The 24,777-nt window shown below is 32.7% G+C and overlaps 1 protein-coding gene across 1 annotated transcript in view; it reads left to right on the forward strand.

Moving 5' to 3' along the window:
* The window catches only part of DACH1 (dachshund family transcription factor 1), a 392,928-nt gene that overhangs the window by 341,112 nt on the left and 27,039 nt on the right, over positions 1-24,777 (forward strand). The window contains exons 8-11 of the mRNA XM_063102567.1: positions 8,168-8,319; positions 16,248-16,395; positions 19,415-19,558; positions 20,063-20,131. Coding sequence (XP_062958637.1) covers positions 8,168-8,319; positions 16,248-16,395; positions 19,415-19,558; positions 20,063-20,131 — 513 coding nt within the window. The remainder of the gene's footprint in view (positions 1-8,167; positions 8,320-16,247; positions 16,396-19,414; positions 19,559-20,062; positions 20,132-24,777) is intronic.

Consider the following 24,777-nt stretch of genomic DNA (forward strand, 5'->3'; position numbering starts at 1 on the left):
TGTGTGTGTGTGTGTGTGTGTGTGTGTGTGTGTGTGTGTGTGTGTGTGTGTGTGTGTGTGTGTGTGTGTGTGTGTAGTATGTATGTGTTTAACGCTTGGTGCCATTCCAATTTGCCAAAAAATTCCATATTGTGAGAGGAAACAGAAACCTATGCACAGATAGCCGAGTACTTAACTTCTGTCTTCTCGGACGAGTTTCCTGAGAATAGTGATGAATTTGCTGTCAAGGCCAAAATTGGGAATATTAATATATAGCTTGATTTTAGAATTTTCTCCATACATAGATATCTAAAATACAAATGCTGGATAGCCAGGAATTAAAGACAAATCTTTTGGAAGTAATGATAGAAAACATGCTTTCTCCTTTAAAATAGTTTTTTTTCAGGGCCTTAGGATCTCTGATTTCCTGGAGGTGTTATCCCTGTATGGTTACCTCATAAAACCCCTCGACCTTCCTCTGTTTAAGTCTTTGCTAAAATTCAATCCCCATTTCTTGCTATGAAGATTTTTATTTAATTGTATCTTTCCACTCTCATCTCACATCATCTAAATACAATCTCTTTTTCAAAATAACCACTGGAAGCCATTTGAATCACTCTTTTGGCACGTAACTTTATGGAGATTATAATTGCATGCATTTAAGAAATCTTTTTCCTAGAGCTTCCTCCTAACCCAAGATAATGTCTGAGAAATTGCCTTGTAATCAATAGTGGTTTTCCAATAGAAGATATTTTTAGTTTTACTATTGTGGATGTGGTGTAACCTCAGGACAGGCAGAGACTGTATCCTTCTCATTTCTGCATTGTGTATTCCACAAGCTTTTGTCTTGCCTTGTTTCATTCAAATATTCTTCAAACAGATATTAATAAGAGCTTACTCTGTGTTAGGTAGCTGAAACTGTGTGTTCTATTTCCTCCTCTAAGGAGTGGTCTCCAAATTTCATCAGCATTTCAAGGGAGAACTACCCAAAAGTTAAGAACCACTTTGTAAATGATAATTGCATGTAATGTGTGCAATGAATAGTTTATGCGTTAAATTAGGCAAAACTGAGTTGGTGTATATTTTAGCAAACCTCCAACATTCTGTAACATACACTTAGAATGATCTCCTTCCCATATTAAATCTTTCCTTCATCCACCAAAACTCAAATCCCAGAGCTGTAATGTTGCTTGAAGTATATCCATGAAATCTCTTAAATGTTTTTAATGTTCCTCACAGGTTTCTACTAATCCTGTACTGTTTTCTTTCTGTGTATGTCAACACAAATTTCCTCTAGGTCCTGCTGCCTAAAGAGAAATTGATAAACTTGTTCATGCCCTTTTGTCCTTCCCAATATTTTCTATCACAATTCATTTTAACTGTTCACCAAACCAACTCAGGGTTAGTTTGTATAAGGCAACTGATGCATGCAATAATAATTCTATTATCAACATGATGCATATTCATCACAAGCCTTATCAATTAGAAATAATAAAGAAACCACAGCCTAATGGTGCAAGAACAGGATTTCTTCCATGGCATATTGAAGCCATGTTTCCAAAATAAAATTTATAATAGATTTAGTTATTACTAATTGATTCATACTTTATATCATATAGCATTTTCTCTTTTACAAAGCACTATCACGCATATAATCTAATTGGATTTAAACCATAATCCTTTGAGTTTGTAATCGTCTTTTTAATAAATAAATCAAATGAGTCTCCTGCAATGTAAAAGATGGCATCTTTTCCTCTCTAAATTTGCTAGTACTTGGTAAAGCCAAAACTTGAACTCACACTTTCTGTATCTAGCCTAGCCTAGTTTGCTTTGTATTTTACCATAGCTGGATCACATATGTAGTGTGGCATCAGTTTTATAAAAAATTTCTGGAGTAATTTTAAATCCATAACTTGAAAAATGAGCTTAAAATTAAATATACAAAATAAATCCTATTCTGGATAAGATATTTTACGTTCATTGGAATAGATATGTGAAAGTCATGTCGATAAATTTTAGTGGGATTTCAGAATTCCTTATTTTCTGAGAAGATGAAAACAGAAAGAAAAAAAATGTATGTGACCATTTTCTGACCTAAGCTTACATTCTTGGGTTATATTATTAAATTTTATTATTAGTGTCTATTGCCAAATTAAACCCAGAGTGCCTGGAGTAGGATGCACCAGTATTGAGATTGTGATTGAGCAAAACTTTAATAACTGTGTCTTGTCTGGATATAATTTAAAAATATTTTTATTAAGCACCAATCCTTAATTTTAGGATTATTTATGCTTGACACCAGTTAAATAATGTGGCTGATGAGATTACAAAAAACTTATAAATGTATCTTTATATACAATTGTGTTGAAAATTTATTAAAATAACAAAGAAAAATTCATAGTTTTATAAATAATTATTCATTTCTGTATGGAAAATACCATATTCTATAGGATTTTTGTCAACATCTATTTTCACTTTGCCAGTACAGAAATAGAGTTTTTATGCCAACTCCCAGGTCTGTTGTAAGCATTAAATATGGAGATTTTTTCATTTTAGTAATGATACTTTCTACTTCACATCAAGATCAATAAATGTGAATCCCCTTGAAATGTATGGTTTTCTAAATGTGACTGAGTATTTTTCTACTTGAAATTTATGATGTAATAAAAGACATCAGAGATCAACACACGCGTGCATACACACACACACACACACACACACACACACACACACACACGAACTTGAAAGAGAATGTATAATTCAAATCCAAAGGGATTAGTTATGAAAATAACAACTGAGTTAGATTATATTAACAGGAAACAAAACATTTTAAAAGTAGAGGCCCATTATTTTTTAAACAACATTGTTCCGTAGGATATCCTGCTAAATTGTTATGTGTGATAAGATTGGAGGGAAAAAAAGCTTGTCTTACACAGGCATCAATCTTACTGATAGTTGCTTATTGATGTGACTTAAAATATGAGTAGAATCATAAGATGAAATGATGGTAATGAAGTATTTTTTCATACTTTTTTCATTTTAAAATTTTTAAAATATTTTCTTCCCTTTCATTTCTGCTTTCTCTTTCTGTTGTCTATTATATTAATTGATTATATGTTGTTATAATTTTCAATATACTTATTATATAATTGATAAGATGTTAATTGGTATTTTTCTAGTCACAAGATGCAATCATTTGTCAGATATATGCTGTTCCATTTTCCTTTAGGAAACCACTGTAGTTCCCTGTAAATGAATTAAAATATGAGAATCATTTGAAGTTATGTACCCTTTGTAGGAATTTAAAAATAACAACTCATCTAGTGAACTAGATTAACTTGTAGACCCTATGGATGTGAAGCACTTTTTATAAAATGGAGATGTAGCCTTCACTGCATCCAGTTTGCCAGCCCAGGTATTGGGAATCCCTATTTTATAGATGATTGAAGTATTCTCTGATTTGATAAAATAAAGTAAGGTAATTTAAGAATCTTTATAAAGTGGAGCTGGTAAACCTGAGTAACCAATAGCTTGCTCTGAAATTTTGTGTCTGTGTGACTCATTCTTTTTCAACTTTTACCTAGATATCTATAACTCTTTAGAATTTGTAATTAGAAAGATATTGACATTTCTAATTCCAAACTGATATATTATCACTCTCCAATTATTATGGGCAAAACCCCACTTAAATAATTTCTATAAGAAATAACAGAGTATGTAGAATTTTAGATTTGAGTAGTACTATGTTTTTCTCGTTCAACCTGCTATTTGTTTTTAGTTGAGGAAATTGAAGACTAAAGAAGTTGTTACATGTCCAAAGTAGCTGATGCTACCTGTAAACTGAAATCATTTTTTTTATATATTCCTTAGTATGCAAAAGATGGTACACACTATTTTAGTTATCCATAGCTGTGTAACAAATTACAACAAAACTTAGGGGCTTAAACCTGCAAGCATTTATTATCTTACAGATTCTGTGGATCAAGAATCTGGGAACAGCTTAGCTGAGTACTTCTGACTTATGGTCTCTCATGAGGTTGCACTCAAGCTGTCAGCTGCGGCTGCAGCCTTATCTGAGGGCTTGACTGAGCAGGGAGAATCTGCTTTCAAGCCAACTCATGAGATTGTCAGCAGGTCTCAGGCCCTTGTCATGTCTACCTTTCCACAGGGCTGTCTAATGACCTGGTAGCTCGCTTTACCCATGGCAAGTAATGCAAGAGAAGGAGAGTGAGGGAAATAGAAGCTACAGACTCTTTATAACTGAATCTCCAAAGTGACTCTCATCATATTTGTTGTATTCAATTTGTTACATCAAGACAAAGGTTCTGGACAAGGTGTGGATAACAAGGGGAGGAATCATCAGAGGCCATCCTAAAGGCTACTGTGTGCCTTCTACATGTCATAGAAAATACTTATTAAGTAGTTGTCACATAAATTTAAAATATCTATTTTTTAACAATTTACTGTAAAACATCTCAAAACTAATGAAACCGGAATGTGGACTTTTGATTAAACAAGTTATTATACTTACGTTATTCTTGCTTATTTTGTACTGTGATTAGGTAAGTATGTTCTTATATTTAAGAAATGTACACTGAAGTCTCAAGATTAATAGGGGAAGATAGTTCAATATATGTACATACACACATAGAATAAGAGAGAGAATTAAAAAACAAACCAACATAATGTAAACAATTGGTGAATTGAAGTTGTATTGTTTTTCTAGGGCTGTCATAACAAATGACCATAACTTTGGTGGCTTAAAACAACAGAAATTTATCCTCTTGCAGTTCTGGAGATCAGAAATCCAAAATCAAGGTGTCAGCAGAGATGAGCTCTCTCCAGGGGCTATAATGGAGAATCCATTCTTTGCCTCATTTAGCTTCTGGTGACTGTCTGCATTCCTTAACTGTGGTCACAAAATTCTAACATCTGCCTTGTCTTCACTTTGCTACCTCCTCTTCTCTGTGTCCTCTCTTCTATCTTTTCCAAATCTCCCTCTGCCTTTGTCTTATAAGGACACTTGTCATTGAATTTTGAGCACATTATCTCCTCATCTCAAGATCCTTAACTTAATTATACCCATGAAAGTCCATTTTCCAAATAAAATAATATTACTAGGTTACAGGAATTAGGCATAGACATAGATTTTGGGGGCCACCAGTCAACCCACTACAGGGGTATATAGGAATTTGTCGTACAATTTTTGCAACTTTTCCATACATTTAAAATTATTTGAAAGTAAAATATTTAAAAAAACAAAAAACAGAGATTACATTGTCAAATGCTATCTTAATCCAAAAATCATGGCATTGGACAAGCCAACTTCCTTCTAAAGATAAACTTAAAAAATATGTACAGATATATCAAATCAGAATAAGGTATTTCGTGAATTTGTGCTTCACATTACTCACTCTTTGGAGTCAGTGGAGGTTATGTGATGTCAAAATTACCCACGTTCTCTGGCCTCTGAAACTTTTGCTTTAATCTTCTTAAAGCATTTAGGATATCAAAGGTCACTTTTACTTGAAAAGGAAAAACCACGTTCCCAATTGTACAATCTTTGCAGAAAAAAATAAATGAGGCTTGTTGTAATGTTCACTGCCACAAAATGACAACTTTTTCTCTGATAATAGGGTCTTGAAGTCCCCCCCCCAATATCATTGTTTGTTTATTTGATCTATGATCAGTTTCTTTGTCTTCTTTTCAAAAATGTGTATTGATCTTAAGAATCATCCTTTTTGTCATCTCATAAGCAATCATTCTGCTCTAAATTTGGTTGCTTCTCACCTATATATTTAAATTGGCCTTATGTAGTACTTCCACTATGTAAAATCATAAATGAATGAATCCAATTGGATCTGTTTGTACCAAATGATAATCTATTCTCATATAGCTGGAACCATTAGGAACCAAGATGAATATTTCATTGAAGCAACTACAGAAAAAATATGCACACATACATGCGCAAACACAGTCACAGATACTCAGAGAATAATTGTAATCCTATGCTGGAATAAATGGAACATCTAAAGGAATAAAGATGGAAGGCAAAATGTTTTAATAATTATAAGAGTTAGCTGTTTAACGATTGAAACCAGTCACTTTAGCGTACACGAGTTTCTTGAGGCTTTCAGGTTGTGTTTTTACTATTCCACGTCCAATGTCTAGCACATTGTTTATGTTAAGTTAATACTGGCTACATAAATGTATGTGTCATGAATGATTTAATGATTTAATTTACACAAGCCAAATATAGTCAAGCATAAATGCATTGAAGTTAAATAATCATAGGGATGATGGGAATTATAATCAAATGTGTGTGTGTATGTGTACACATACATATGATTCTTTTTTTCTTGGACAGTCTTTAAGAATCATGGAGTCATAGACTCTGAAGCTGAAAGCAACCTCAGGTGGTCATCTGGTTCTATGCCTTTCTTCAAGAGACAACCAATTATTATCCCCATGATCTATTAAGCCACATTTTCTTTAGAATGTGACAGCGAAGGTGATGCTGATCGAAAAATATTGCTCTCCATTCTTAGACAATTTCACATGCACATAGATGTTTAACAAGTGCCTTTTTGGAGCTATTATGAGAAGACACTAGCAGCCTTGGTCTGGATGTGTAATTTATGACAGCTAGGTAAATGGTGTCCAAGATAACCTTGCTCACATTAGCCATGCAGTACCCCTACCCCTGCACTGCGAGTTTCTTTAACCCTGGGGACAGGTGTGATAAAAGAAATAACACCACTTCAAGTCCTACTTTAGTTGCTTGTACTGTTTCTTCTTCTGGTACCTACACCTTCCGATGATCTGTCAGTGAGTTAGCAGAGGAGGGAGTGATTGAGTGAGGGGCACAGTTCACCAGAGTCCTTGTGTCCCTTAGTCCCCTCCCCAACCTTTCTTCCCTTTTGGTTCATTAACTAGAAATGTGGAAAGGTGAGAAAGAAGAATTTAACTTGTTCTGACATTAGTGAGGAACAGGGAGGTGGGGCAGCTTCCATAATATTTCTGTCCCAGAGAGAGGTAATTGGAAAACGTGTTGTGTGGTTAGGTATTGTAATGAAAAATAAAAGAAAGATCGAGAACAGTGGAATCAAATTATAAGCATAAGGCAAGTGGGCTGAAGTTTGTAGCCACTTGCTAAATTGAGAGATACTATCAGGATTGTGCAAATACATCATGCTGATTAATTTTCCTGAGGTGAAATATGAAAATATTTATAAAATAGAAAATCCTGCCATGAATAAAATTTTCTCTGTGATTATGATAAACTAAAATAAGCCATAACTTGTATCCATCTCATATGAAGTAGTAAAAATGGTTAAATAATAAAGAACTGAGTAAAAAGATTTCACTGTGAGAGTAAAAAGAATCCACATTTGAGCTTTACTCTAAATAGCTTAAAATGCTGAAGAATATTAAATAAAAGAAGTAAAGACTAAATTATATTTGAGGGTTTATTATATGATTTATAAATATTTTTTATGGAATTATATTTCATTGCTATTATTAAGGTCACTTTTTCATATATACAAGCTATAGTTTTTCAATATAAAGGTAAAAGGTGTTCAAGTTCAAAAGAATTACGTCTCAGCTTTAATGACAGTGAATAATTCAGTCATAATTTAGGAAGGAAAGACTTTGATTCTAGTTTTTCTTTTCAGATGTGGGATGAAAGATTTAATTGCAGCTTCTTTGGTAAATTCCTTAAGAATATATTTGAACAAATCGTTGAAATAAAGGAAGGGTTAATTGGGGAAGAAACATCCTAATATACAAAGCTTTCTCTTATATGAAGCTCTAGAAATATTCTGTTGTCAATCTGAACAGAACAGACTAAAATGAGATAATTGGGAAGGTGCCCATAAAGTCAGCCTGAATATATTATCACAACTATACATGAGATAATATTTGTTTTAAAAAGATTCTATGGCACTGTAAACTCAGTCTCATTAGAGACTGCATTTAAAAGGCTTATAAAGTTACTCATTAATGTTATCTTGTTGTATCTCCACAGCTTTTTCATTAAAGAAAATTCAGCAGAAAGCATTTTCTCCTGATAGCAGGAACCAATTTGCAATAAATGTTCTGGAAACCACTAGGGAAGCCATTACTGAGGTCTAATAAAAACAGACAAGCGTAACTTGTTCTATATTTTTGTTTCAATCACATACAGATGAGACCCCGCTTTCCACACCCACCGCAAGAGACAGCCTTGACAAACTTTCTCTAACTGGGCATGGACAACCACTACCTCCAGGTTTTCCATCTCCTTTTCTGTTTCCTGATGGATTGTCTTCCATAGAGACCCTTCTGACTAACATACAGGTAGGTCTTTTTGCAATCTGGAAGAAAGAAACATAGAACATTTAGTTGTAGATTTTTTTTTTCCAAAATTCTACTATTCCAACATTAAGTTGGAATGAATGAATCATTTGTGAGATTGACTGAACCATGGTATTACAGTTTTTCAAGTAATTTAGATTTTAAACTTGCTAAACTAATCAAATTGGTATAGAAATACTCAAATATGTATATAAAGTCATAACAAAAACTTAGATGAAAAGGACATGGGCATTTTAAAAATCATTCTGCTTAAATTCTTTTTTTTATTGTCAACTAATGAGAGGAATTCAACTGTTTATATTTGTCTAATTTGCTAAATGATGGCACAACAATTCTAATAAACATTTAGTTATTTTTAAACTGCTGACCTTCCAGTTAGGAAATGATATATTTAGTCATTTAAAATATGTCTCATATAGAAGAATCCAAGAGAATCCCTGTTTTTTATAAATAAGTTTGTTTCAATTAATAAGGTTCTTCAAAGAATAGACTTCAAAAAGCCATACAAAACTTTCCACGGATTTCCTATGTGGTCCTCAGGATGTATATTTTATGTACAGTACATTATGAATCAAAAATACAGTTAACAATAACATAGAGCATGGAGCCAAGATAATAAGAGTGTTTGGGAAAGAAGAAAGCATAATTTTTTGCCCACACATGAAGTGATCATGTGGACCCCAGATGGAGATTTTTTTCTTCTATTTCTCCATATTTGGAGTAGCTATTGGTAGGCACAGCTTTCAGATACTGTACTGGTAAGTTTCTTACTTAAAAAATTTTTACTCTGACTCTCCATCCTCAGTGATATTTTTCTGTACACAAATCCTGTCATACTAAACTTTCTGCCAGTGGAAATGTAATTAATTTTATTTATCTCTGCAAGGACATAACAGAAGGCCTTTAATGTAACATATCTTCTCATCTATTAATATGGCATTTTTGATACTAATGTAATTAGAGTTAGCAGAACTGTATTCAACTTTAAGGCTTTATATCTCACTAATTGAAATAAAGCATCAATCCAGACTAAACTTAGTGATAGCCAAATAGTTGGTTATATTTTAAAATAAACATAAGCCTTTTTTTTCTAAATTTCAGCCACATTATTATTTTCTATGAAATAGGGCTTTTAGTGAATTTCTCTTCTGTTAAATTAAACACTTTCAGAAAATACCCCTCAATGTTTCTGAATGTAAATTCTGAAAAGCAAGAAGACAATTTATTTTCTTATGTATACAACTCAATATGAAGGAAAGAAAATCTATTTGTATGTGTATATCTTCACTAACCCAAAGCTCTTTAACCATGACATGGAGAATTTAATTTCAGTTTCAGCAGAGTAAATATTTCTGGTTTTCATCAGTGTAAACTAACGTGCTCATCTAAAGAGTTGGTTTTACACACACATTCTTGCATTATATGTGATTACCACATCTCAAAGTCAAATACTGTCTGTAAGAGAGTATTCGTCCACTCCCTGTAGGCCAGAAATATTCAGGCTAATAATGTTATCTGCATCACCTCAAACTGTAATTCGTTCTTTTTTTTTAAAAAAGAAAGAAAAGTAAAGAAAACTCTGCTTTTAAAATATACAGCTTTTCGACAATTTATTTATTGAAGGTGGCTTTAAATTTAATATACTCTTCTTTTCAACCCTATATCTTGAGGATGTATTTTAGCAAGAGTTAATGATAGAACAATAGTCAAGACAAAGTAAATTATTTATTTATAGTCCATAATCATAGGGATGTGGGTCTCAAAAAATTAGGACACCTTCAAATAAGAATGCTTCATTGAAAACATTAAGCTTGTCCACTTCAATCTTGCATATATGTAGGTGTGTATGTAGATGCAATTATTATATATTTATATGTATATACTTAATATATTTATGTACTTATGCATGTACATAGGTGTAAATAAGATAAAATAAAGATTAAAAATATGACTGAGTTCCATACACAGAGATATATAAACACACACACAGGCATACACATACATACATATATTCATGTAAACACACACACTTATATAAACACACACATGCTTACTGGATTTATGGTCAGTAACGATTTCACGTCATTTTACAAAAGGTCATAGCTTTTATTATTGCCACATTTATTGAATCATAGTAATATCCTAGGAATGGTATAGAATGTTTAAACAGTCATGACCCTGGCTTATTAGGCATACAGTATAAATGTGTTTGCTGTCCAAATTCTAATTTGGGTAATTACATTCTGCCTATCTCAATTTTCTCTACAGTTTCAATTATATACGATGGGGTTCTCTGCTTGCTTTGTCAAAATGGTAACATACTTTTTGTGTAGTAATTTTAAAGCTCCATATTTTCTCTGAAATCATTTTATTTTTTATTAAAATTAATTACCAAAATATATTTTTAAATAACTTGTTTAAACTGCTGTTGTTGTAGTAGTCAATAATTTAATTTTGTAGTGCACTGTAATTTGACTTCTGAATTTTTAAATTTGTAATGATTTACAGTTGTCTCTTTCATGACAACATTATGAAAATTGAATTTTAATAAATGTTATTTCTTTGTGCCTTAAAAGAAGACCTGTTGAAAAATATTATATTTGTATATAAAAAATTGGTCACTAGCTTCTTGTTAAATAGTAGAGATACTGCTCTTTCTTAACACTTAAGTGTTTTAGAAATTAAAAGTAATAATAGATAAAGACATCTAAAAATAAAGGATAATGATTTTACTTTAATGAGGGATATGGATACATTTCAGGTTATGCTTTTATTAATTTTACATGGAATTCTATTTTTTTTTTTTCAATGTGGGCAATTTTTCATTATGGCTTCCTCATTCAAACATGTCCATGGAGAACTCCCTGTGAGATTTTTTGTGACAAGACTAAAATTTTAGTATCACTTATCTGGATGTGACACCTTTGAACACTGGCTACCACTTGAACATGCTCAAAGGGCAACTCTACCTAATATTTTTAATCTGAGCTTTTATGCTGTAAATCACAGCCAGAACGTTTTGGTACACAGGATTGTGAGCAAATTACTTTATCTTATTACAAAATGAAATAAAATGGCTTACAAATGTTAAAATAAGAATGGATAAGTAAGGAAAAAGTGAAAATGTAAAACAATGGGGAAAGAATATAAAATTTTATTAAGGGTGAGGTTGGCATTGAAAATATTTGCCATAAAGGGATATATGACAGGAATTTGGCTTGCTATGTTTGTCTTCAAGGAGTAAATAAGCAAACAAGGAAGACCTAAATGGGATGTTGAAACCACAATAAATGGCAGGACCAGATTGTTTTGCTATGGTCTAATAAATGGACATCATCCAATTAACGTATCTAAGAAGTATTCTCTACTTCTGTGTTTGAGGAAACAAAATGAAAAAGAACTTAAGTATATGATTGAATACTCTGGTTGTTCTTCTTAATAATCTACATTTCAATGTCATGGCTAATAATTTTACTTTATTTTTTAAATCAATAAAAAATAAAAAATAAATTAATTAAAATAAGAAATTATTTGCATTATTAATATGTAATTTTAATTGTAAGAGTTAGACAAAAGAATTAGGAGAAAACTTTTCGAAAGTCTTAACACAATAGGACTCTTCAAAAAATACATAGACTAAGATCAGATATATTGGTCTTACATTATACATTTTTATTATTAATTATAATTATATATTTTGAGTTTTCTTCTCCCATTTAATAGTATTACCAGTTTGTTTAATAAGATCGTAAAAAACAATAAAATATACCCAATATTCTAAACACAGTTTACTGTGATGAGAATAGTAATAACCTCTAAAACTTTAGCTATATACTATAATTATTAATTAATATCATATGCAGTAGCAATAACGGTAAAATTACTTAGTGAAAAATTTTAATGTGTCAGTCTCTATGCTAATTATAAACAGTATTACACTGAATCTTCTTTATAGCCCTATGCAGTGGTTTTCACTGTTATCCTCATTTTAAATATGAGAATATGGAAGCAGATAGGGTCACACAGTGCTGGTGCTGGTGTCATCTGGCTTTAAACACAGCCAGGCTGATTTCAGAGTCCATGGTGCCATATGGCCACTATGCTTGTATGAATCACAAGATGGCATTATACCTGGAAGTGCTCTTAAAGGGAAGTCTGTCATTCACTGATTTAGGAGAACAATAACCATAACATTAAACAAAGTATAGTTGTGTTTTTTGTTATAAGGGGTTCTGTAAAAATGCATCAGTTGGTACTGTACTATTGCTGTTTTTTTTTTTTTAATCAGCAAAAATTCCTGGTTCCAAGAGATGCTATTTCTTCTCACCCTGGAAAGAGACTAGGGGAACATCAAAAGAATAATATATATATATATATTAAATTTCTAGGGAGTTCTGATCTAGGCTAGTCAATTTAATATTTGAAATCTTCAGTAAATCACCTGATCCTTCTGGACCTCGATTTCCCCCTCTTTAAACTTTTTCTGGTAAGAATGGGTGATTTCTTTTTTTTTTTTTTTTTTTTGTCTTTTTGTGACCGGTAAGGGGATCGCAACCCTTGGCTTGGTGTCATCTGCACCACCCTCAGCCAGTGAGCGCACCGGCCATTCCTATATAGGATCCAAACCCGGGACGGGAGCGCCGCTGCGCTCCCAAGCGCTGCACTCTCCCGAGTGCGCCACGGGGCCGGCCCAGAATGGGTGATTTCTAAAATCCTCTTCCAGTAGAGTATTTTACTCTCCTTAGAAGCAGCATATTTACTGAGCACAAATTTTGTCACATGAGTTTTAGTGATACTCAAATCACCTTGCTCATCATCTGACTCTGAAATAAATTTGTATAAAGTACAAACACAGACAAGATAAGCTTTTTCTCTAGGATCTACCTAGCTTATTAAGAAATGTTTCTTTCATACCGATACTATTTGAAATCCCTTGTACAAGCTGATATTTATACTTTTTAAACTAGAGAAATAGTAAAACATTGCTAGATCAATTACAGTGTTCCTTTTATTAAAGAAGAGAGAGTGACTTATTCTCTGAAAAATGATGAGAATAATTTAATTTACAAGGTAGGTCATTTTAGAAAGCAAAAATATTTGTGTATCATGACAACCATCATACCTCACTTATGGAAAAGAAATTTGACAGCAATCAACCATTTTCTCTTATCATCGTTGTGCCATAAAGTGAGTAAATTAAAAAATTTTTTTTAGAATTGTCATTATCCAACTTTGTCATCTTGAGAACTGACCTCCCCATAGAGAAAAATTTGTATGTTAAACCTTCTGTCTTTTGCTGTAATTCACATTGTCGTCACAGCATTTTGCTGGATATTGCATGTCCAAGTGAGACCCAGCATTTAATGTGACCTTTTAGACATGATCTACCTGGAAAATTTACAGAAATTACACAAATCTGAAAGTACTATTATCACTGATCGTTAAAATGGTGTCCTAACGGTTTGTTGGTGTTGTGAACACTATTGGCTATTGCTGTTCCCAGCCCCCTGCTGCACTGAAATTTAATCAGTATTCTGTATTTTTTGCAGCAGAGCTGTCACTGGCAATAACATAATTTTGCATATGCATCAGTTTGGCTCTAGTGCAGATTTTTGTTCACACTGGACTCCTACTGATGGGCACTGATTTGAAGTCTAAAAATTAAATTTAATTTTATATAGCTTATAAGTAGTCCCTAGAGGGTATTGGATCCTAAAAGCTAATATTTTTCAGACATAATCAGCAGGAATAGATTACCATTAGCCACGTTAGCAGCAACTGTAACAAAAAGAAACAGTAAACATAAATGCTCTTAGCAACTTCATTCTTTACAACGAATTTTAATATAAAATTACACAAATTAGAGTGCAGTTTAACATTATTCAACATGTTTATTCATAATGATTGTTTCATCTTTAAAGAACACCAAAATATTGTGTTTTGTCAGCCAAGGACAATAATAGTTTAATAGTAATTTATTTTAAACAGCTACTGATAATACAACCAATCAACACATTAAGTAGTGCCAACATTGGCATCTTGCTAAATAATCTCTAGACATTGCACAGAGAGTACATCTTTCAAAGATAAGTCAACAAGAGCAATCAGAGCAGAAAATTAGAATTTGGTATCTTAGAATTAAAATACAGCTAAACTAAAGTTTTAATTGGGGTGATCTAAAAGGGCACTTGATGTAATGATCTCTTTCATTTGTTACTAATTGTTTGTTCCTGATGAAGAAGAAGCACACACAGGAATGTTCCTGAATTAGTTAAGATGGAAGTTGCCTTAACAGCTATGTTTTATTGATAAACAACAAAAGAGTTGGGAGGGGCCAACTGCCACGTAGAAATCCTTCTGGAGCTTGTTTCATATCACAAGAATTATACCAGGATATTTGGGGTCAGATATAACAAATATGAAATAATTTATACGTACTTGAAAAGAGACTAAAAATGGCTTATAACAATGCTAGAAGCTACCATGGTAGGCTGAAGTAAGGTTACATCTCTCTTGGGCTTACAAGTCAAGCTGGAACTGAACTTTCTGATTCAAACTGTTCATGGTGTCTCATGCAAGGGGGTCCCATCCTCAGGTACATCAACATGGGGCATCAACTTCCATTTCATTTATCATTTCAGTGGAAAAATCTTAGCTGCTGCTACCTACAAACCAAGGCAAAATATCTTCTATTTCAAAAAGACATTTTGTATTGCTGAATTGATGAAACTTTGGTCTAGAGCATCTTAGGAGAGAAAACACACATAATACTTTCTACATGTTTAAGATATTCTCATAAGCTAATTTTCAAAAATCTCAAAAATACCACTGAATTTTAAAGAAGCATACAATGAGTCAAATTATATGTGTGTGTGTGTATATATATCCATAATCAGTTGTATGAATAAATAAAATTTGTTTTCATCATTCTCTTTTGAATTCATAGGGTGTCAGATAACTTCCTTAAAGTTATTCTGTTTATTACAACCATTTTGAATGACTTCTTAAAAAAATAATGCACTACTAATCCACTAAGTTTTGAATCCTTTAGACATATATCTCAAGAAAAATATAGCAGTATTATAATTTCTATACATTTTGAAAATCTACTGTAAGCTAGGCATTTTCTGCACCCTGGGCACATGGAGAGATAATGTCCCTGCCTCAGACAGGTTAGATTTTAGTAGAGGAGAAACAACATAAATCAGTAAATAAATAATTATAGGACAGGATTACATAATGGTAAATGCTATGAAGAATTTTCAGAAGGGAATAACAAGATACATTTGGAGGGCCCTTCCATAGGCTGATAAAAGAAGGCCTTTCTTGAATGGTGACTTTGAGCAAAGATGAAATGAAATGAGGGTATATAAGCCATGCAAAGATCTGGAGGAAAGACATTCAGGAGGAGAGCAGAACGAGTAATGTCCCTGGGGCAGGAACAGATTGGTGCATTAAGGAACCAAAAGAAGACTACTGTGTAATCTTGGCAGGGAGTAGGAGGATGAGCTTTGACAGAGAGGTGAGTGCTGCCGTGATCATGTGGGGTTGCATGAACCATGTCAGATAATTACTTGTGGAAGAGTTTCAGCCTAATTTTTTTCTCATTTAAAAAATTTTTTAGACCCACTTATGTGCTGCCTTCATTTAGCTTTGGATCTGGATATTCTAATTAGAAGCATTTGAACCTGCATACCATAAATATTTGTCTTTCTAAAATGTTTTCATTAGATTTAGAAGTTTTGTACTTTAGCTGTATGTAGTATTTGTCCTAGAGAGTGCAGGGTGAATTAAAAACGAGAACTAAAGAATTTGATAAATGGATTCTTCTCTTTTAGAATGCTTTTAAGTACTAAATGAAATATGCATTGTACCAAAATATTACCATTCTGAATGCCTTCTTTGTACAGGGGCTCTTGAAAGTTGCTATTGATAATGCCAGAGCTCAAGAAAAACAGGTCCAACTGGAAAAAACAGAGCTGAAGATGGATTTTTTAAGGGAAAGAGAACTAAGGGAAACACTTGAGAAGCAGTTGGCTATGGAACAAAAGAATAGAGGTATTTCTAAACTTCCAAATAAGTTTAATGCTTTAAGTAAAATGTTCGACATGATAATACTGTGTTTGGTGATGTACTTTGAGACTGTAGCTTTTTTGTTAATTTACCTGTAACTAAAGTTCAGAGCAGAATTTGAATCCTGGGCTCATTGTATTTCTTAGTCTCCAAAATACATGTTTTCTTTTCAATTCCTGCCTCAAGAAATTGAAATATATGTGTTATATCATATAATTTTCATTGCTTATAGAGTTTAATGAATTCATATTCTTTAAGATAAGAATGAGCTCTGATGACAGACACAGCGAAGATTTTTATGTTCATTCTCAATGGCCCTTTGAAAAACTTAAGAGTTAAAGTCATAAAATAGAAAATACTGATTATTCGAGCGAAGCAGGTTTAGTGAGATATTTATCAACTGAAATTGAAGACTGATGAATATCTGAACAAATGACCAAAGTTAAGTGTTGGTATAATTTTCTTTCTGAATGCCTCATTTTCATCTAACAAGGTCAAGCACGTAGGATAGAAACTGATATGAATTCTTATTGGGTAATAATAATAATAATATTGATCTGTGAATTGCTTTTTTTACACACACTATGCACTACATCTATGGATAATTTTGAAGGTCATTCGTATCTGTATGTTTATTTTATGTATGAATTCGAAGAATATTTTCTTTACAACAAACTCTCCCTTTGTCTCAACTATAAGATTCTCCTAAGTATTCTAGAAAACTTGGAAACTCCTTTTCTCTCATATAAGTACATAAATATAAATGCTCCACATATTCTCTTTTTATGTTTGACGTGGTCATTTAAAAATCATTTTTTTCTATTTTGCTTTTAAAACTAGCAGGACTTACCAGGTGGTTTCATGAGTTATTGTGAAGCAACAGGTAGTGGGTTTCCGGGGTGAGGTTGGTTTGGGAAGCTGTCACCCCCGGTGTATAGCACAGTTCTAAATAATGCACTTCGCACAGATTTAGGCACTAAAATAATCAAAATAATATAAACATTGATAATGAATGTGCTCTTAGTCAATTTGGAAATTTGGTCAAAGAGTCCAGTCTTCCATGAGATAGCCATGTCTTGATTTCTCACCTAGGGAAGTCTTTTTTTTTTTTACAAGACTTAAAGGCAAGCCCTTGAATTCCTAAAGGAACCCTTTGGTTACTTGAGGAAGTTATTGGTTCAAACCTGTTGAGATGATTTAAATTCTGTTTTATTCCTTTAACCACTAGAGGGCAAAACATTCACAGATCACACCATGAACTTTCCATTTAATTAATTTTAAACAGTAAAGGTAATAATTATCAATACTTATCTATTATGAATGTGTCTATTGAAACAATATGTTACCCTGAAGAGAGAACAAAGCAATCCCAATTTACGTAGCAGGACAGAGTGAGCAGTCAATGTGCTGGGTACTGGGCTTTTAGAGCCATGTGCTAATTGAGCTTCTGGGAACCATATAGTCTAAATAAATCTATCAGAAATTACTGTATCTTTTCAAAGAGACTTATAAACAACCATTTTTGGAAAGGGAAATAGTAAGCAAGTATTTTTGTTAAAGTAAACATATGATTTTCACATTATTAAATAAAGGAAATTCGTATTTATTTTAAATCAGTTTTAATTATTTTTCTTATAAGACTGTAGCAAACGTACATTTTGATAAAAAAAAACAGTGCTTTTAAAAAATATGTGATACAGCAATAAACTTGACATATTAATGGGCTGTCACCTTAACAATATTAATAGTGATAAAAACAGAATAGATGGAAATTAGAAATTGAAACTAAAATACTTACTTGAGCCATTATTACCTTATTTGATACTTTGACTAAATGTATTGTGTTAAAAGTGTTGTTGTTGTTTAATCTGTAGTAAGAAATCAGAATCAACTTGGAACGATTGCTCTTCATGACTAACAGAAAAATTTTCTCATCCTGGTTCTGTCACATTAACATCCACAATGTTTAGCAACCATCAAAAGAGATGATTTTAAATAAAAACATATGTATGCTTCCCATATGCTGATTAGTTACTCTTTATAGTAAGAATTAAAACATTTATCATGCCAAAAGTATACTTAATATACATTTTATGAAGAACATTTATTTGTTATTATTTATTGATTACATACTATATACAAATATTTAAATTTCCAGTAGGAGAAAAAAGTATCATAATCAACTTTTTGCACTGTTATCTACTTTTTATATAAAAAGCATGCTATTTTTATCAGTAGCACATTATTATGAGCAGTGAGGTTCTATACACCACCAAATTCCTGCAGAGGCAAAGTATAATGATTTTCTTAAAATATGATATAGTGCTATAAATTTGCTATGAAGAAATTATTCTCTGAGAAAATTATGATAGCTTCATCCAAAAAAAAAAAAAAACAAAAAAAACCCAAAAAACATTTCTGCTTGTATATGTTAGTAATAATTAAGAGTATTTTTTTCCCTCATATACAGGAAATATTTACTGAATTTTCTAAAATTTCAAGAAAGAATTATTAAAAACCTGGTTGATGTAATGCTGTTTTCCAAAGGGCTTGAAGGGGAAATGCCCCATTTGCTACTTAAATTGACACCTTATAAGGCATGCTTATGAAGGTTTGCAATACTCAGACTACTCTGCACTATTCTGATTCAAGGGCAGAGAACTAAGCCACAAAATTTATTTAAGCAGGCTTCCTTTATCAGTGAGTATAGATATTTAGTAAAATTAGTTTTCTATTAAATTTATCTCTACATATGACAATTAAAGGCATTCTTGTAATAGTTCAAGGCTAAAATAAAAATTGGCCTCCTTGGACATTTTACTGGGAATTATTTTAGGTAAAAGTATTTTTTTTCTTTTCCTTTTTTTTTTTTTTTAACTTCCTGTGTGTAGGTAGACTCAGTCCAGCACTAAAATAATGAATAATATAAAACGCATAATTTATTTGTTAATTAGCAACATTGCAAAATTTTTGAAAAAAATAATATACATAAACTTTTTTCTAGCCATAGTTCAAAAGAGGCTAAAGAAGGAGAAGAAGGCAAAGAGAAAATTGCAGGAAGCACTTGAATTTGAGACAAAACGGCGCGAGCAAGCAGAGCAGACACTGAAACAGGCAGCTTCGACAGATAGTCTCAGGGTCTTAAATGGTAAGAAGGTGTATATTTATGCATGACTAACTTTCATTTTTAATACTCAAAGGACAATGTAGACGTGCGTTTGTGGTTTTGTACATTTCTGCATCTTGTGGTTCATTCAGCTATGCTTGTAGCTGAAAACATGGTGGGAAGGATGTTTTGGGAGAAACGCTTTATTTCATAGGTGCTTCTACTGTTTTCTCACTTAACTCCAGGATCTGGGACATAGCATTGCTTCTCTGTTGAACCAGATCTGTCTCTACTGAAACATGATAAAATATAAATCTGAGAACTTCCTAACCCCCATCCTATTTTATGAACAATGTCGCATTACTTATTTATCTATTCAAATCTTCTGGAAATCCTTATGGTTGTAGTTTCTGTTCAACCTTTAAAAGAAGACAAAGATTTATGTAATTTTAATTCAGCACCAAAGTAACAGGTTGCTCTTTTTTAAAAAAAGGACAGTAAGAATCAAATGAAATATGTGTCACTCTTACCTTTCTGTGCTTTTAGACTCTCTGACCCCAGAGATAGAAGCTGACCGCAGTGGCGGCAGAACAGATGCTGAAAGGACAATACAAGGTAGGAATTTGCAGTAGGCTATAAATCTAGATCTTGCTATATGAGTTTTTCCTCAGCTTTAGCCTGCTATTCAAGCATGTAGCCTACCATCTGGGCCACATCAAAACAAGTTCAAACAAGGTCAAGTTCATCTTGCTTGTTTATATGAGTGAATTTATTTTGTGCTGATAGATTTTCTTTAAATTAACAGGTCATTTCTGTTTATACAATGCAATTAAAAAGGAATAATTAATTTTAAACAATGTATGATTTAATCTTGAACACAGTAAATGTATTTTATTGAATGTTTGAAGCCCAATATAATTCAAGAAGGGTTTATAAGTTTTATACTGCATAAATAAAACCATGAGTTAATCAAATAGGTAATTCTCAAAATTTAAAAATATCTAACTACTCATTTTCGTGACAGTTACTGCAAGGTACATGTGAAATGAACTAGTTGGATGTGAACGATAAATAGGTTTTTTAGTTCCTATGAGGATTTTCCAAATGCCTTGTATGCCATTGTATATGTTTTAATAACACAGTTCTACTGAGCAAAATCATATATAGAATACTAACGGGAGTTGTATTAAATACTCAGAAGAGCTAAATATGTATGTTGCCCAGACCACATTGTTAGGAAGAAAAAAATCTGAAGGTAGCATTTATAGTCAAACACCAGTTCTAGACAACAAACAATTCTAACAACATGAATCCTGAACAGTAAAAAGAGCATTTGTTCTCTATTTTAAATGAAGATGATTCTTCAAAGGGAAGCCTAAAATGATTAACTGCCATAATCCTCCCAGTTGCTTTTATTTTGCATTTTAAACTCAGTCATTTTTAGGATATTGTGTGACATTAATTTTGTTTTCTCATCAGCTCAAAAAGTGTCATTCTTGGCTTAGTTTATAAGGGAAATATATTTTTGTAAAGTATTGTATGTGCAATAAGTAACAATCAGAAACTTGAAGGAACGTTCTTGGGGAAAGAATGTTATACTTTTTGGCCTACATTTATTTTACCTGAGGCCATGATAATTAGCTTTTAAATCCTAAGGCTTGAACCATATGCTATTATGAGACATCTCCTTGGACGTGCAAGATTAATGTAATTGTAGACGTAGAGAAGATCTCAATTATAGAGCATTATAGATTTCAGCACAAGTATATATATGTATGTGAGTGTGTGTAACAGTGTTTGTGTGCATGTGTATCATTAAAATCATAAGAATTCTCTTGTATTTTGTACAAGTTTCATAGTTACTATTAACAAACAGACAGTCCTCATAATCAGGAAAGATAACCTCAATAAGGCCAATGTAAATATCAGCCCCGATTTGTGTGTGCGGGAACTACTGATGCACTAACTTACATAATGTGGTCTAAGGAAGCACACGCGCCTCCAGGTGGGTGTGATATGTAAATTATCTGGTTTACACAGAATCCTTAAGGTGGTCTGAACTCAATTCAGAAAAAAATTATAAACAATATATTCTTTCATATAAATGAGAGGTTAATTATTAATATTAAGAAGTGATTAAGCAATGATTAAACACTTTTTCATAGTTGACATAGTATGTATGCCATGAGTTCTCTGTGAGCAACATGTGGTCATTAATAAGGCTATGGTGGTTTTTATTTGAATTTGTAAAACTTACATATATTCAAATATATAGTTTAACATGGGCAAAGTCTTACTGTATGAGGTTGAAATATTGACAACTCTCAATTTCTGTTGTTGTGATTTGCTTATTATGAAGGAAAGTGTTAATCACTAATTGCCTTCCTTTTGAAATTCAGAATGCTATAAGTTGAGTAACACAGTAAACCCATCCAAACACCTTCATGATTAGGGAAACAAAACATTTGTAAGACAGTTATACATAGTAATTTAAAGCCAAATATAAATTATAGGGTTCTTTTTGCTTTTAATTTTATACAAAATCTTTATTCACTACATTCATTCACTTACTTATTCAGCTTGTCAGTTATTGATATTGTTCAGAATGCACAGTAACTTTAAAATAAAACACTTTTGTAATATGCATGATTTTATTAGATAATATGATTTTTCTCCAAATATAATAAAAAAACCGACTGTAGATGAATTTGTTTCTAGCTGTTAGCTGCTAAAAAGATATTTCACCAGCAGTTGGACCATTCTAAAAAACTTTTAAAATAGCAGAGCAAAGAGGTCATCTTTTGCTACTCTTTAAATAAGCTCACTTAAACTTTTCAATGTTTTTTTCTAATCTTAGACTAAATTAATACATTTAGAAAATAACAGAACAAAATTAGCTGTGAACAGAGAAATAAAAAAAAAAGATTATTTGATTATATTCTCTGTAAGTACAAGAATGGGAAAGGCGAAGAAGAAAGGATTAGAACTCATTACTAATTTGTGAACTGGCATATGTCACGCATTTTGGGAGCCTGAACAGAATGACACAACATAGCCCCTTGTTCCCTTCACTTTTTCTCTCCCAGCATCCCCAAGCCCAGGTGTTACAATACTCTTTGTATTCCTTCTTGCTCCCAATCTAACAATAACTGAAATTACTTTCTATTCCAAAATTAACTCAACTTTTTGGGAAAGACAAAATAAGCCCATAATTTTTTATGTTTGTCATGTATTTATTTTTAACATTTGACAATAAATAAATGCCACACTTGGTCCAGGAGTCACCTGGAAGCTGGACACTTAAACCTTGCTCAAGTGCAAAGTAATTACCCCCAAACAAATACCTCAGGTTAGATTAAATATTGCCTCCTTGGCAATTTGTATCACCATTTCTATAAAACTGAAGAGGTAGGGAAGAGGAAATCAGAAAGCAATTTAGAAAATATTCCTGAGGAAAGAGACCCTAAATAATTTGCCTTTGTTTCTTGATAAATAAGATAAATCAGCTCTTAATACACAGGGATAAATTTGTCATTGCTGATATTTATAATAACTGATCAAAATTAATGAGTTTGGAAGTGATATTATGAATTTAGAATAAACATCTAAAATTTTAAAAACAACAACTTGTTTCAGGAACTGAATTGTATGACGATTAACTCTCTGTGCCTTACATCTTGCAGACTTATATGTCATGATTTGTGCTGGAATTTGGAAAGTTGATCCTACTTTGAAGCTTTTTCTAAGATATTTTGTGTATATATAGTAGACAGAGTTCATATAAACACTCATTGAACAGTTTTTTGGCTAGTCAGTAAATATCCTCCAAAACCCCTTCTGCCCGTACACATATAAATGCACATACATGCACTGTATGTAGACATATCTCTAAAATGATGCCTTTATTTAGTTAAGCCCAAGTCTTATTTTATTTTCTCTCCTTAGGCAATGGCATCTGCTTAATGATTTCTTTAACTTATATATTTTGACAATTGATAAAGATATCTTTCCAACCCATTGGGACATCTGTTAGGAGTTCCAGATAATACTCATAACATTCAATTTTTTATTTTGCTGTCTCACAGGGACCTCAAAGTTCAGTGCACAACACCAAAAGTATCCTGCCCTCTCCACAAACCTGCCTGTCTGCAGTAACCCATCTTTCTCCAATAACCCATCTTTCTCCAACGTTCCTTCCCTATGGTACCCTTTTCCATCCAAATCCCATACTTTCTTTAATATGTAATGAGGGAAGAATGCATCTTGACATAGTGTTTTCATAGTGGCTGTGCTAATTTACAGTTCTCTCTCTCACTTCCACGCCCTCTACTCCTAATCACAACTCCTCCCCCTCAATCTCTGTGCTCCTGTTATACTGGAACTTTTTTTGAAAGTCTCGCTTCTTTCCCCACCTACCAGGGACAATTTCTCCTTGTTCTTGGCATTACTTAACCACCCTTTAAGCCTTAGCTTAAAAGTGACAGCCTCTAGGGACACTTCCCAGACTCCTTTCTCTTCCCCTTAGTTAGCACTTCCCTGACCGCCCCCCGACCCCCATGACTAGTTGTGTCTCTTAGGAGTTCTTACCACACCATTCATTCCTCCACAGAAACATGCTGTGTATTTGTAGTTCTTTTTTTTTGTCAGTATTTGTGTATAGTATATGATGATCAAATCAATATTAGCATGTTCATCATTACAAATCATAGTTACTTTTTGTGTTCCTTATCTGATTCCTCCCTATACCCTTTCCCCCTCACCCTTTCCCATGACTAGGAACTATAGGTCTGTTCTCTCCTTCTGAAATTTCAGTGTTTTATTATGGTCTTTCATTCTTTCTTTGTTTCTTAGCTCCCCTTATGAGTGAGGACATGTGGTATTTCTCTTCCTGTGCCTTGCTTATTTCGCCTAACATAATTATCTCCAAACTCATCCATGTTGCTATGAATGGCAGAATTTCATTTTTTTTCATGGCTGAGTAGTATTCCATGTATATACCACATTTTCCTTACCCAGTCATCCATTGGTGGACGTTTAGGCTGGTTCCATATTTTGGCTACTGTAAGTAGAGCTTTGATAAACATGGGAGTGCAGGTCTCCATTTGACATGATGATTTCCATTCCTTGGGTATATACTCAGCAGTGGGATGGCTGGATGGTACAGGAGATCTATCTGTAGTTGTTTGAGAAAACTCCATAGTGTTTTCCATAGTGTCTGTGCTAATTTACAGTCCCACCAACAGTGTAGGAGGGTTCCCCTA

The sequence above is a fragment of the Cynocephalus volans genome, chromosome 7, assembly GCF_027409185.1.
Source record: "Cynocephalus volans isolate mCynVol1 chromosome 7, mCynVol1.pri, whole genome shotgun sequence".
NCBI classification, from domain to species: Eukaryota; Metazoa; Chordata; class Mammalia; order Dermoptera; family Cynocephalidae; genus Cynocephalus; species Cynocephalus volans.